A 16,106-nucleotide genomic window follows, 5' to 3' on the forward strand; every position below is an offset into this window, starting at 1 on the left:
ATCTAAGTCCCTCTGCAGCCGACAACAGCCCTCCTCACTGTCCACAACTCCACCTATCTTTGTATCATCTGCAAATTTACTGACCCACCCTTCGACTCCCTCATCTAAGTCATTAATAAAAATTACAAACAGCAGAGGGCCCAGAACTGATCCCTGCGGAACTCCACTTGTAACTGGACTCCATGCTGAATATTTACCATCTACCACCACTCTCTGACTTCGACCGGTTAGCCAGTTTTCTATCCAATTGGCCAAATTTCCCTCTATCCCATGCCTCCTGACTTTCCGCATAAGCCTACCATGGGGAACCTTATCAAATGCCTTACTAAAATCCATGTACACTACATCCACTGCTCTACCCTCATCCACATGCTTGGTCACCTCCTCGAAGAATTCAATAAGACTTGTAAGGCAAGACCTACCCTTCACAAATCCGTGCTGGCTGTCCCTAATCAAGCAGTGCCGTTCCAGATACTCGTAAATCCTATCCCTCAGTACCCTTTCCATTACTTTGCCTACCACAGAAGTAAGACTAACTGGCCTGTAATTCCCGGGGTTATCCCTATTCCCTTTTTTGAACAGGGGCACAACATTCGCTACTCTCCAGTCCCCTGGTACCACCCCCGTTGCCAGTGAAGACGAGAAGATCATTGCCAACGGTACTGCAATTTCCTCTCTTGCTTCCCACATAATCCTAGGATATATCCCGTCAGGCCCGGGGGACTTGTCTATCCTCAAGTTGTTCAAAATGTCCAACACATCTTCCTTCCTAACAGATATCTCTTCTAGCTTATCAGTCCGTTTCACACTCTCCTCTTCAACAATACAGTCCCTCTCGTTCGTAAATACTGAAGAGAAGTACTTGTTCAAGACCTCTCCTATCTCTTCCGACTCAATACACAGTCTCCCACCACAAACTATTACAGCGCCCCACAAACTATTACAGCGATTAGGGAAGGGTCTGTGATTCTAACATGTGATTCTAAAAAGATTAATGTCACGTTCCAGAGATTCTACTCTAAGTTACATCAGTCTGAGAATTGTGAGGAGGGGCAGGCCAAAATGGAATCCTTTTTTAAAGATCTGAAGCTCCCGGGTGTGACTCCCGAACAACAGTCTCAATGCCCCATTCTCAGAGCAAGTAGTGCAGGAAGCTGTGAGGCAGCTTCAGAGTGGAAAGGCGCCCGGTCCTGATGGACTTCCCAGTGAATTCTATAAGGAATTTATAAGTGTATTGTCAGGCCTGATGCTGAATATGCTTAATGATTCATACAGTCATGTTTGTCTCCCACCATCTCCGAGAGAGGCCAATATTTCACTTATCCATAAAAAAGGGAAGGATCTGGAAGACTGTGCTTCATCTCACTCTTAAATGTGGACTTTAAGATCCTCTCTAAGGCTCTAGCGTTGAGGCTGGAGACTGTGTTACCCTCTATTATTAAAGAGGATCAGACAGGCTTCATAAAGGGTCGCAGATCCTCCAATAACATTAGGAGGCTGCTTAATGTAATTCAAGCATGCCAACAGCAGTTAATACAGGGATTGGTGATTTCTTTAGATGCAGAGAAGGCATTTGACCGAGTTGAGTGACTGTACCTTTTCTATACTCTAGACCGGTTTGGTCTGGGCGAAGTTTTTATAAGATGGGTAAAGGTTCTCTACAGTGTATCTCTCACTGCGGTCATTGCCAACGGGGTACGATCAAACAATTTTAATATTTCTAGGGGCAGCCAGCAGGGCTGTCCCCTTTCACCATTACTTTTTACGTTGGTGATTGAACCGTTGGCAGAGGCCATTCATGGGGATCCCAATATATCAGCTCCAGAAGTGGGGTCAAAATTACACAAGATCTCGCTATATGCAGATGATGTTCTAATTTTCTTGACAAATCCAGCAGTTTCAGTGCCTTGCCTGATACAATGCATTCACGCGTTTGGCGCTTTTTCAGGGTATAAGATTAATTTTGCTTAAATCAGAGGCTATGCCTATGGGTGGTCTTACGGAAGAGTTGGCCCTTGAGAGTGACTATTGATTCTCATTTAGGTTGTCACAGGGGGGTTTTGTGTATTTGGGCATATTCATTACTCCAGTTCTGGATTGGCTGTTCAAAGCCAATTTTACTCAATTATTTGAAAAAATTAAACAAGATCTCCAAAGGTGAGAGGCACTTCCAGTCTCATGGTTGGGTCGGATAGCGCTTATTAAGATGAATATTCTCCCTCGTTTGCTATACCCTATATGGATGCTCCCCCTGATTTTCAATAAACAAACACTCAGGAGACTGAACAGTTGGTTCAGCTCCTTTATCTGGCACCGTAAACGGCCCCTCATTAAATTGGCCAAACTGCAGCTGCCTCACAGATTGGGAGGAGTAGACTTTCCGGACATTAAAAATTACCAATTAAGCTCGCTCTTGACCTACATAAGTGATTGGGTTTGTGGGGACTCTCTTTCAATATGGCTAGATATCGAAGTCTCCCAGGCAAGATGCCCCCTTACCAGTTTGCTGTTTTTGGACAAGATGAGGACAGTTATTGCCATAACCCAATAGTCATCAATATTGTTAAAACATGGAGGGCAATTCGGCAGAGGGAAGGTAATATTGGCAAAACATCTTTGTTTACACCTTTAGTGGGTATGCCGAGTTTTCAACCAGGTATGATAGACTCAGGATTTAAACATTGAGCAGCTAGGGGTATATCTTGCCTGGGCGATTTATTTGAGGGAGATATAATGATGTCCTTCGATCAGTTAGTATGGAAGTACGAGTTATCTAATAGAGACCTCTTTTGTTTTTTTCAAGTTAGGGATTTTATTCAAAAAAAGACCACACTTTTGACTGATCCCTACAAATCTGACATAGAAAGAGGGGTACTAAGGGCTAAGAGTACACTCTCTGTCAGTACTCTATATCACCAATTGGGGGGTGCCATCTCAGATGAGTCTGATCGACTCTGCAAGATGTGGGAAAGAGAGCTGGGTGTTGAAGTTTCTTCAGAGGCATGGGAGGATATTTGGGAGAATGCAAGGAAGATATCAATTTGCAATAGGACACATGCTTTACAGTTGAAGATTCTCCACAGGGTCCACTTAGCCCCAGACCGTTTGTCAAAATTTAAACCAGGGGTATCTTCAGCAAGTCCCAAGTGCAAGGTCTGTAAGGGCACTCTTACCCATTGTCTTTGGTCTTGTGACAGGGTTCAAACATATTGGAGCACTGTGGTGGGTGCAATGGAGAGGATTTTAGGTGTAGGGGTGGAGAAGGACCCTATTTCGCTCCTTTTGGGCCTACCCATTGTATTTCCTGCAGACTCGCATAAGGAAAAACTTTTCAATATTCTTACATTCTGTGCAAGGAAGAATATCTTGCTAGGTTGGATATCAGAAAACCCCCCAGGCCCATCGGGTTGGGGGAAGATTGTTATGGAGCATATTCCCCTAGATTTTCTCACAAATATGGTACACCACAAAACTGAGAATTTTTACAGGACATGGCAACCCTTTTTGGAATACCTGGACACAGATTTATCTGCCACACTAACAAGGGTTTTTATACAGTTTTTATATAGCCGTAACGATTGTGTTTCATGAGTCCAATATCCAGGGAGGAGGAACTGTGAATGTATGAGTGTTTTGTTTGGCTGGGCTGAGTTATTACTATTTATTTGTTTGTTGTTAGGTATTTATTTAGTTAGTTAAATAGCTAGTTTAGGTTTTATAAAAATTTTATACTTCTCCATATATGTTTATACATTCGTATAGGAGGGTGGGCTGGGGATTTGTTTTTATTATTTGGGTTTAGTTTTGTACTATTTTTGTACTGTTTTGAATTGCATTGTTTTGTATTTATTGTAATATTTAAAAATCTATTTTTTCTTAATAAAAATATATCATTAAAAAAAACTAGATACAGTCGAAAACCTACTTAATTGGCTTAGTTTTAATGTGTGTTCAATTCACGCACCAGCCAAACTGTGGTGGCCCTCAAGTTAAATCACCACCAGTCACCTCTCTCCAATGACAGCAGCCCAGAGGTCCAGTCAGACTACAGAAACTTTAACAGTATCCTGGTTAAAGTTGAAATTTGTTTTAGCCAGTGGCGACCTGGGAGTAGAAAGAAATGGGGGCACTCATCCAATCTCAGTTGAAACAAAACATAAAGATAATAAGTGGCTCAAACTCCATTAAATTATAGCTTTATAAATATTTTATGGGCTGTCTGAAGAAGCTGTGCATGGGATCAAATAGCAGCAGAGATAGGGAGAAGATATGGAGATTCAACAATGTCTCAAATTTAATTAGCAAAAGAGACTAGCCCATGTACTCCAGACTGGCTCATACTGTACTAAGAAAAGCCAGAACCAAGGCCAGGGAGTAATTGCCAGGGTTAACAAACTACCACTGAAAAGGGGACTGCTAGAGTTTCATAAATGAAAGAACAAGTGTATTTAATTTGAATGTGTATCTTGAATCCTCATTCCACTTACCATTCAGAAGACAAATTTGGTAACAGTGCACTGAGTTAAGCAAGAGATAGAATTACGAACACAGCTAGTTTACAAATTGATAAGTGTTAGTGATTGAATTGAAAAGAACCATTGCCTGTTTCAAAGTTTTTTTTGTATGATCGTTCACAATCACTTGGGATTTTCCAACAAATCTTACCTCAACGATTTTGTCATCTAAATCTTCAATTCGGTGAATAATTTGGCTACCACTGAAAAATAACAAATATCGTGGTAAGTAACCTAGAGTCACAACATAAGTAGTTTTTTTTAGATTAAATTACTTACAGTGTGGAAACAGGCCCTTCGGCCCATCAAGTCCACACCGACCCTCTGAAGAGCAACCCACCCAGACCCATTCCCCTACAGTTACCCCTTCACCTAACACTAAGGCAATTTAGCATGGCCAATTCACCTAACCTGCACATCTTTGGACTGTGGGAGGAAACCGGAGCACCCGGAGGAAACTCACACAGATATGTGGAGAATGTGCAAACTTCACACAGACAGTTGTCTGAGGCGGGAATTGAACCTGGGTTTCTGGCGCTGTGAAGCAGCAGTGCTAACCACTATGCCACCCATATTAAAGATCAGTTAAAGATCTGCACTTTAGACTAAGATGTGGGTTTGTGCTGCTCTAACACAGGGTACCATATCTTGACTATGAGACAGCAAGATCTCTGGGAATAGGTAAGTGCAGGGTCAGAATGCAGCAACACATTGCTCACTCACTGAGGTCTCCGCCAGTTGCATCATCAATTAGTAAGTCACATCTTTATGCACATTCACAGATTATTTTAATATAATTGGGCAGTATACACTTTAGCTTTTTTCAGAAAGGATGAGAGAGGGCCATTCTCATCCATCATCAACATCGAAATAGAGTATTAATAGTAGGGTTGCAGGAACAAATTATGCATATGTTTGGGTTACGTTTTGTAGCTGATGCAGGGAACTCCAGAATTTGGGAAAGATCATTGGTTCCTACTATGTTAGAACTGTGGCCAGGATCGGAACTACTATTAGATTACTGGTGGTAGAAAATAGAACATTCAGAACCAGAAATGACAGATTATTTCTCCAATCCCCAAATTTATCTCCTAAAGACATTCCCCAACCAACTCCCAGAAACATGACACAGCCATTTTGTTCCCACTTTCCTTGCCACTGAAGTACTCACATACTGGCCTATTCCCACCAATATTTCCTCAACAAACACTCACTATTCCCAGTCACACCAACAAACTCTACAACTTCCACAAGCAACCTCACCCTTCCATTATTCATCAGGCTTTCCTGCCAAACTGAACCCCCAAACCCTTTAATACCCCAGGCAGTCAAATCCAACTGTCCAATTCGTTCTCTGTACACCTTAATATCTCACTCTCAACCTCTTGTTCATTTTCCATGTTCTTGAGCAATCAATTTCATTTCCTTTAGGGGCTTACAGTCACAAATGTATCATGCTGAAAAAAATGCAATTCTAATCATCCTCTATATAAAATTGTTCCTAACCTCCCCATTAATTTCTAATTTACATTTCCTATCTTGCCAAGCAGAAGGTACTCTGTTCACCTTAACAAAATCCCAAGATATACATTAGGTGCCCCCCGCTTACTTTTCTGTCTTTTTAACTATACTACGTACATCTTAGCACTACCCAGAGAATCTATGATGGGCACTTATCATTCCCTTACACTCTCCTCCGTGAAGTCTTCTGATCTCCACCATTTGTTGCTAATTAATTTAGGTTCACTTGATTGCCGACGCTTACCCAGTCAGGTTTTTTTAGATTAGATTAGATTAGATTACTTACAGTGTGGAAACAGGCCCTTCGGCCCAACAAGTCCACACCGCCCCGCCGAAGCGCAACCCACACATACCACTACATTTACCCCTCCACCTAACACTACGGGCAATTTAGCATGGCCAATTCACCTGACCTGCACATCTTTTTGGACTGTGGGAGGAAACCGGAGCACCTGGAGGAAACCCACACAGACACGGGGAGAATGTGCAAACTCCACACAGTTAGTCGCCTGAGGCGGGAATTGAACCCGGATCTCTGGCGCTGTGAGGCAGCAGTGCTAACCACTGTGCCACCGTGCCGCCCGTTTTATTTTGGATTTGATTTAAGGTCCAGGAGGCAGCTTACCTATAACTCTCCTTGTCCACGATGCTTCGCCCACACTGTCCATAGGCATTGTTTCCCATACTGAAAACTGAAAAACACACAAACCAAATCCAACAAAGCTCCCAAAATTTCATCAGAAAGCACCCATGTTTGACAGGGCTAACAAATGCAATTTCTAAAGAGGAGATTACAAGGAAAGAAGAGGGGTGCTGTGTTCTACCAGAGAAAAAAGCACGAGTGAAACAAATGAGGCTAAAGGCTGATAAGTCCCTGGACCTGATGGACAGCATCCTGGGATTTTAAAGAAAGTAACTATAGAAGTAGCAATCTTCAAAGAATCCTCAGATCAGGAGAAGTGCCAGAGGACTGGAGAACTCCCACAGTATCATATTTATTCAAAAAGAGAAGGGAATTTAAAAAAAAACTAGTTAGCTTAACATCAGTTATTGGGAAAGTGCTAGAGTCTATTGCAAAGGATATAATAGCAAAGCAATTAGAAATAAATATAAAATGAAGCAGAGTCTGCGTGGCCTCATGATGGGGAAATTAGGGTGACAAAATTAGGGTTCTTTGAGGAGGTGACACCCAGGATAGATAAAGAAGACACCAGTGGATTTCCAAATGGTTTTAGTAAGGTACCATACGTAAGGCTATTCACACTATACTAACCTGTGGTGTTCTGGTTGTATAACAGCGTGGACAGAGGTTTGGCTAATTAATAGAAAACAGAGAGTTGGGATAAAGAGGGCATTTTCACAATGGCAACCTGGAGGGACTGTCCAATGAGGAGGGGCCGAGTAGGTCAGACTTGTATTTATTGAAGTTTAGGAGAATGAGAGGAAACCTTGTTGAAATATATCAGATTCTTAGGGGTTTGACATTGGAGATTGTAGAACCAAAGGGTATAATCTCAGACCAATAGGTCATCCTTTTAAGACAGACAGGGAGGATTTTCTTTCTCTCAGAAGGTAGCCAATCTGTGGCATTTACTGCAGAGTGATGGGGGTGGGGGTGGGGGGGAGGGGAAAGAGATAGAGAATGCTGTTAAGTACGTTCAAGGCTGAGACAAACAGACTTTTAATCAATAAGAAAATAAAGGGTCATAAACTAAAACAAATTGCTGGAGGAATGCAGCAGGTCTGCCAAAAGAAAGACCACTGGTCTCAAAACATGAACTCTATTTCTCTATCCACAGATGCTGTGACAGTTGTTGAGTTTCTACAGCATGTTTTGTTTTAGATTTCCAGCATCTGCAGTTCCTTATTTCAGTTTAGGGAATCAAGGGGTATTTTGGGGAAAAAGCAGGAGAGTGGAGTTGAGGATCATCAGAGCCTCATTGAATTGAGACAGCAGACTTGAAGGGCTGAAAGGTTCACTTCTACTCCTACATCTATCATATTATTAAATAATACAACTTTCAAACTTTCTTACATTTGAATTCCTCATGACATCACATTTTGTTAGCTCTGTCATCATCTTCATTCCTACAACTTTCCTTCTCTCCACTACTCCCCCCACAACGCCCCCCCACCCCATCCCTCCTCCCCCCACTGCCTCATCTCTTACATATTTTGTGCTACTGACTTTGGCCTCCAACTCCCACTTTCAACATCACCACTTGTGGCTGTACCTTTGGACAATAAGGTCTGGAATTCCATTCAGAATGTCTTTTCCTTACCAAAGTGCTCTTCTCCTTCACCCCTAACCTTCCTGAATGACCAAACATTCAAAGGCACCCAGACTGGTGCACACCTGGCTAGAAGAGTCAACTGAGTGTTGAACTATAAAATCCCATAACTGAGTCAGGGTCACAGTTGTAATTTGAAATAAATACATCCCTTACAGAGTTAGTGCTCTGAAACAATTTTGTAGCAAAATCACAAACACTGGAACTCAGCAAAAGTACATTCCACGAAGGAAGAAAAATTCTAAGAAAAGAACAAACCAACCATTGGTAAACAAAAAAGTTAAGGAGAGTTTGGAGTTGAAAGAAAAATTGTATAAGGAGGCAAAGGTCAGTGATAACCATCAAGCTTGGGATAAATTCAGAATCCAGTAAAGGAGGACTAAAAGATAATTAAGACAAAGAAAATAAATGAGGACAAATTAGCAAGGGAAATAAAAATTGACAATAAGAGCTTCTTTTAATATATAAAGAGCAAGAGAGAAATCAAAGTAAATACAGGCCCCTTAGAAAATTAAAGTGAGGAGATGGCTGTGGGGAACAACGAAATGGTAGAGGAGTTAAACAGATATTTTGCATCCGCCTTTACAGTGGAAGACACTTCGAACATCCCATTAATATTAAAAGGTATGGGGGTTGAATTAAGTACCATCACCATCATTAGAGAAGTAGTATTAGACAAACTAATGGGCGAAAGACAGATAAGTCTCCTCGTCTTGATGGACTGCATCCTAGGATCTTAAGAGCGGTAGCTCCACAGATACTAAATACATTGGCTGTAATTTTCTAAAAATCTTTGAATTCTGGTGAAGAACCAGAGGATTGGAAAACTGCCAATGTGAAACTCATTCAGAAAGGGCAAAAAACAGGTAACTGCAGGCAGATTAGCCTAATATCTATTGTTGGAAAAACATTGTGATCAATTCTTAGGGAGGTGATCGTAGCACATTTGGAAAACCACAATCTGCTCAAGCAGAGAATGGCTTCATGAAAGGGAAATTATATCAAATTTATTAGAGTTTCTTGAGGAAGTCTCAACCAAAGTGGATGTAGGGGAACCAGTAGGTGTGTCATATTTGGACTTCCAAGAAAGCATTTGACAAGATATCTCACAAAATATTAAGATGAGAGCCCACAGTATTGGATGTAGCATATTGGTGTGGACAGAGATTTGGCTCATGGCAGTGAGTGGGGAGAAGGAACTCTTTTTCAGGTTGACAACCTGTAACCACTAGGGTTCCACAGTGATGACTGCTGGGACCACAACTGTTTATAATATATATTAATGACTTGCAGGAAGGAAGTGAACGTACGTCAGCCAAATTTACAGACGACCCAAAAATGTATGGAAAGACAGATTGAGAGAGGCATACAAATAGTTTACGGAGAGACGTTGATTATCTAAATGGGCAAAATTTGGCAAATGGAACATAATTTGCAAAGACATGAAGTTGTTCATTTTGGAAGGGAGGACAAAAGAACAGAATGACTTAAATGGAGGCAAACTACAGAAAGCAGCAACACAAAAGGACTTGGGGTACTTGTGCATGAAACACAGAAACCTAGCACACAGGTACAGCAGGTAATCAGGAAGGCTAATGGAGTACAAAAGGAGGGAGGTCTTACAGCAGTTGAACAAGATGCTGATGAGACTATATCTGCAGAAGTGAGCAATGTTTGTTTCATTATTTATGAAAAGATTAATTCATTGGAGGCAGTTTCGAGAAGGGTCATTAGGATGATCTCTGGTATGGATGGATTGTCTTACGAGCAAAGGCTTAACAGGTTGGGACTCTACTCAAAGAATTAAAAATAAGAGGTGATCTCATTGAAACGTAAAGACTCTTAAGGGACTTAAGTTGCTAATGTTGTCCCCTTGTTTAAGAAGGGTAGCAAGGATAATCCAGGCAATTATAGACCGGTGAGCCTGATGTCAGTGGTAGGGAAGCTGCTGGAAAAGATACTGAGGGATAGTATCTATTTACATTTGAAAGAAAATGGCCTTATCAGTGATAGGGAGCATGGTTTTGTTCAGGGAAGGTCATGTCTTACCAACTTAATAGAATTCTTTGACAAAGTGTCAGAGTTGATTGATGAGGTGAGGGATGTAGATGTCAGAAACAAGGATTTCAGTAAGGCGTTTGATAAGGTTCCCCATGGTAGGCTGATGGAGAAAGGGAAATCGCTTGGGGTCCAAGGTGTACTAGCTAGATGGATAGAAAACTGGCTGGGCAACGAGAGAGAGAGAGAAGTAGAAGGGAGTATCTCAAAGTGGAGACCTATGACCAGTGGTGCTCCATAGGGATCCGTGCTAGGACCACTGTTGTCTGTGATATACATAAATGATTTGGAGGAAGGTATAGGTGATCTGATTATCAAATTTGAAGATGACACTAAGATTGATGGAGTAGCAGACAGTGAAGGGGACTGTCAGAGAATGCAGCAGAATATAGATAGATTGGAGAGTTGGCGGAGAAATGACAAATGGAGTTCAATCCAGGCAAATGTGAGGTGATGTATTTTGGAAGATCCGATTCAAGAGCAAACTAAACGGTAAGTGAAAAACCCCTGGAGAAAACTGATGTACAGAGAGATCTGGCAGTTCAGGTTGATTTTACCCTGAAGGTGGCAACACAGGCCAATAGAGTGGTGAAGGCGGCATATGGCATGCTTTTCTTCATCAAACTGGGCACTGAGTACAAGAGTTGGCAGGTCATGTTACAGTTGTATGGGACTTTGGTTCCGCCTCATTTGGAATGCTGTATACAGTTATGGTCGCCACATTACCAGAAAGGTATGGATGCTTTGGAAAGGGTGCAGAGGAGGTTCACCAAAATGTTGTCTGGTGTGGAGGGTGCAAGCTATGAAGAGAGGTTGAGTAGATTAGGATTATTTTCATTAGACAGATGGAGGTTGAGAGGGCACCTGATTGAGGTCTAGAAAAGTCATGAGGGGTATAGACAGGGTGGACAGCAAGAAGCTTTTTCCGAGTGGGGGACTCAATTACTAGGGGTCATGAGTTCAATGTGAGAGGGGAAAAGTTTAAGAGAGATATGTGTAGAAAGTTCATTACGCAGAGGGTGATGGGTACCTGGAACACATTGCCAGCGGAGGTGGTAGAGGCAGACATGATGGAATCATTTAAGAAGTATCTAGACAGATACATGAATGGGCAGGGAGTGGAGGGATACAGATCCTTAGAAAATAGGTGACAGGTTTAGATAGGGAACTGGATCAGCACAGGCTTGGAGGGCCGAAGGGTCTGTTCCTGTGCTGTAATTTTCTTTGTTTGACTTGACCAGGTAAACACAGGAGCATCTAGGAGCAGAGTGCATAGTCTCAGAATTGAGGACTGCTAATTTAAGACTGAGATGAGGATGAATTTCTTTTCTCAGATGGTTGAGATTCTTTGGAACACCCTGCCACAGAAAGCTGTAGGAGTGGAGTCCTTGTGTATATTTGAGGCTGCGATCGAAAGACCGATCAATACGGGAATCATGGGTTACGGAGAAAAGGCAGGAATGTGGACGTGAGGAATGTTGGATCAGATAGGATCTGATTGGAATGGCACAGCAGGGTCAAAGGTCAGAACAACATGCTCCTGTTCCTATTTCCCATGGTCTTATAAGGAAGTGACTGACAAAATCTTTGTGAAACTTACAAAAGAGTAGCATGGATGGGAAACAGATAATGCAAAACAAAAACTAATCATGGATAGGAACAAACAATAGGCTTGTGAGTCTCACTCCAATACTTGGAAACATAACAACAATGAAGATAGTAAGAGATTTCAGGTGGATATGGACAGACTGGTGAAATACACAAATACACAGGAAATTAAATTTGATGTACAGAATGTAAAGTGGTGCATTTTGGTCAGAAAAACTATGAGAGACAATGCAAATGAATTTTAAAGGCAATGCCAGAACAGAGAAACGTCCAACAATACATACACAATTTTTTGAAGGTAGCAGAATGAGTTGAGAAAGCTATGGAGGAATATATGGGAGATTTGGTTTTATAAATAGACTAAATGGAACAAAAGCAAAGAAACAATTGTCATTGTTTTTAAATTACAGGCTGGTGACACAATTCGGTGCACTTTAGGAAGAATGTCAAGACCGTTCACAAAACACATAAGAAAATTACTAATGTGGCACCAGGAGTGAAATGCAAACACCAAAAAACAAAAGTTTCTATCTTTAGAGCTGAGAAGGTTAAAGGGAGATTTGAAAGAGGCTTGCACATTCATCTGACAGAATAAGGAAGAACTATTTCCACTGGTGACAGATCCGTAATCAGAGAAGAGAGATTTATGATAACTGCCAAAAGAACTAGAGGTGACAGAAGTATTTATTTTATTGCAGTGCTATTTAAATATGATGCCTGACAGGGTAGTGGAAGCAAATTCATTTGGAATTTCCACAGGGAACAGGAGAAAAATCACTAGGCTTTGGGAAAAAAATAGTAGAAAATGGGCCTAATTGGACAACTCTTTCAAAGAACTGTTACAGACATAATGGACTGAATGGCCTCCTGCTATGTGCAATTCCACAACTGGCCTGGATAAAGTGTTTGACGACTTCTTGAAAGGGTAAATCAGGATGGAGAGAAGTTTAAATGTAATTGGTTGGTAGTACAGAAATTAAACAATCCAAAAACAGACAAACAATTGAAGCTTTTCGTCTCACACTTTAGGACCAGGACTCGAATCTTTTAAAGAGACACCATTTTAATACAGCACAAAAACGGTTGCTGATTGGTTAGGTCATCATTGGAGTCACAATTTCGGACAAGTTTAACAGGCTGCTTCCTCTCCTGTTTGCAGTGGCATTAAACAAAAACTAAACTGACCTCTACTGCCCCTTGAAAGGTATTTGAACAAGGCTCAGGGTCAGGTTGTACCACCTTCAGATCATTTACACAAGGATTATTCCTCCACCAATTGGCAAAATTGCAACCATTTGAATAAAAACAACTAGTCACAGGTTAAAGGGTGAATGGTGGAAAGCAGGAGGCCTGTTAAACACAGAGGATACAGGTGAAATCAGTTGAAGAAGGAAAGAAAGAAGATACAGACCTCCTTCATTATCAGTCAGCAGTAGCGAATGTGCTCTCCCACACGACACCTGGATTACACGGGTTTCCTGAGGCCTCTCCAGAGGTAACGGCACTGGTGATGGTTCCAAGACAAATTCATAGCTCTTCGCTGAAACAGGATTCATAACAGTACAGGAACAATATGTGCTTATGGAGCATTCTTGCATTTGAAAGTCTTAGTTCCGATTTACTCAAAATACTTTTGCCACACAACATTGAGTCCCATGGCTCAAACATTCACACAGACTGGTCTTACACACTGTCATAGAATTCCTGATAAGAACTTAGGCTCTAGAGTTTAAGGATTAATTCTCTCATTGGTTACTTTTTATAAAGGGAATTACTGGAAGTACTGTAGCAGGGATTGGTATTCTAATGATGATTATCCATAATCTGGAACAATTTGTGAAAGTGTTGAACCATTATTCTCTGCCCAATATATTGGGATACGAACAGGAACATGGTTAGTTGCCAAGGAGCTCACATTCACATTTCCAGTTACAGGTGTGCTCAATCCTTGAGATCCCTTACTCAATGCACACATAAAGGAATAAAATGGGACAAGAGTGAACCCACTATAGTCAGTTTGACTGAGATCGTGAGCGAGTTAGACTTTGATGCACATGATATAGCTAGTCAATATTACATTAAGACTCTAATTAGAGCACAATGAAAATGGTCATTTGCTTAGTCTGCTGTCCACTTAAGCGCATTGTGCTTCATACATCATAGGGAATGTTCTAGAAGATTGATTGGACTGCTACTTTGCTCAGTGCTGGGTGTGTTGTTTTCTGAATTTTACAGTGACCACATCTTGCTGGGGAGGATTCATTAGTTCATAGGAAGGCAGCCACTTTTGAGACAGATCAGAAAAAGTGCCGGTAATATAGATTTCAGGGAAATCTTCTATCTCAAAGTGGTTAGAATGTAAAACTTATTCTGTTGAAACAAATAAGTGCATTTAAGGGAAAACCTTAATAAACTCACAAGAGAAAGGAATTGAAGGATATGCTGACAGGACATAAAGTCAGGCTGAGGAGGTTCACATCAATCTGAATGTCCCGCTCATGTGCTGCATGTTCAAGGTCATCGATACCCACACACAAAACACAAATCTTCAATGGAATAAATGCAAATACTAAACATAGAACATTTGCCATTTCAAGGTCACTCCAACTCACTCCTGTCTGCCCGACTCCGGTGAAATCCAATCTGGGAATCTTTGTTCAAGCCCATTCCCCAGACCTTGGTAATGTCATGGGTTTGTGAAGCCAATAAAGTGAACCCATAGCCACAGGCTGCAGATGAGATCTGTTAAAACAACACACAAAGGTTGCATCATGAACATTTGAGTCTTGGAATGGTTTGAAAAACCTATTTTTCAACAACTAATGGCACATTAGATTTAAAAACAATTTCCTGGCCCCACAGCCAGTCCAACGAAGACAGCACTGACCAGTTATTTAGCAGCGTAGTTGGTTGAACAGGGAAACTAACCTCTCCCACATGTTCCTGCCCTCTTCCCTAAACCTTCCCCACACTCCCACCTCATTCTCAATTTCTCCACTTGCCTGTTATTTCTCCTCTTCATCTTACCCCCACTTTCCCCTAATGCACAAATGATCATGTCATTTTGTAACATTTGCATGTATTCATGTGTTTAAGAGAAAAAGATATTAAAATCAGTTCTCTCTTACCAATGCCATGTTTTTAAACAAGTGAAGCTGTCAGTTTGGAGATGAGGATGGGATGGGCCAATTAATAATTTGAGTTTGGAGGAGTTTCCAGTTGACCGAGAGTATGTTCTTTATTTGAGAAAAAGGTTTAAAATCCGATCTAAAATCAGTCTGTAATATGTGGATGGAGTGGCTTCGAAGATGTCCACACCTAGGGGAATTATTACGTGACATGGAGTATGGTCACGACTGAGAGTCTTTCATATATGGAGCAACTAAGAATGTTTTTCAATCCAATAATCCAGCTGTGGATGCCCAGAAAGGTATGAGACGCTAAAGAGTTTGCTTGCCTCACAAAGTCAAAGGACACTCGCTGAAGGTCATTTGATTTGGCTTGAGCAGCTCAACCATCCCTAGTTTTCAGAGATTACAGAATAATGTTTTGGTATGAGGAATGAATTGCCCAATGGGTGGCATGCTGGCTCAGTGGTTAGCACTATAGCCTCACAGCACCATGGACCTGAGTTCAATTCAAGCTGTGGGCAACTGTCTGAGTGGAGTTTGCACATTCTCCCCATGTCTGTGTGGGTTTCCTCTGGGTCCTCCCACACTCCAAAGATGTGCAGATCAGGTGAATTGGCCATACTAAATTGCCGATAGTGTTACTCAGAGGGACATGGGTCTGGGTGGGTCACTCTTCAGAGGGTCAGTGTGGACTTGTTGGGCTGAAGGGCCTGATTCCACACTGTAAGGAATCTAATCTAATAACTGAAGGGTTGATTGAGGTTTACATGCCAAAAACATTTCTTGTTCAAAGGAAGGCAAGGCCAGATCATTGCAAGCCATGTCCATTAACCTAGACTCAAAAGAAAGAGAGCAAAAACTGAAAGGAAGTAGGCAGCTAGTGTGCAGTCAGTGCTGCATATTTATTTTCTCAGAATTAAAAGCCAACCTTCATTGTGATAGATAACCATTCAAAGCAAGATTCTGATTATTTGTAGGAGAAA

General features: G+C 41.4%; 1 protein-coding gene across 3 annotated transcripts in view; it reads right to left on the minus strand.

Annotated features, from left to right (window-relative positions):
• Positions 1 to 16,106, minus strand: part of rcc1l (RCC1 like) — a 58,612-nt gene that overhangs the window by 39,493 nt on the left and 3,013 nt on the right. For all 3 annotated transcript variants that reach the window (XR_011963272.1, XM_072589257.1, XM_072589258.1), the window contains exons 2-5: positions 14,605 to 14,734; positions 13,404 to 13,532; positions 6,661 to 6,727; positions 4,666 to 4,717 (exon numbers count right to left, since the gene is read on the minus strand). Coding sequence is in view for 2 of the 3 variants with exons in the window: in XM_072589257.1 (XP_072445358.1) it covers positions 4,666 to 4,717; positions 6,661 to 6,727; positions 13,404 to 13,532; positions 14,605 to 14,734 (378 nt within the window). In the remaining variant the exon portion in view is untranslated. The remainder of the gene's footprint in view (positions 1 to 4,665; positions 4,718 to 6,660; positions 6,728 to 13,403; positions 13,533 to 14,604; positions 14,735 to 16,106) is intronic.

Source organism: Chiloscyllium punctatum, chromosome 19 (genome assembly GCF_047496795.1).
Source record: "Chiloscyllium punctatum isolate Juve2018m chromosome 19, sChiPun1.3, whole genome shotgun sequence".
In the NCBI taxonomy this organism is placed as follows: Eukaryota; Metazoa; Chordata; class Chondrichthyes; order Orectolobiformes; family Hemiscylliidae; genus Chiloscyllium; species Chiloscyllium punctatum.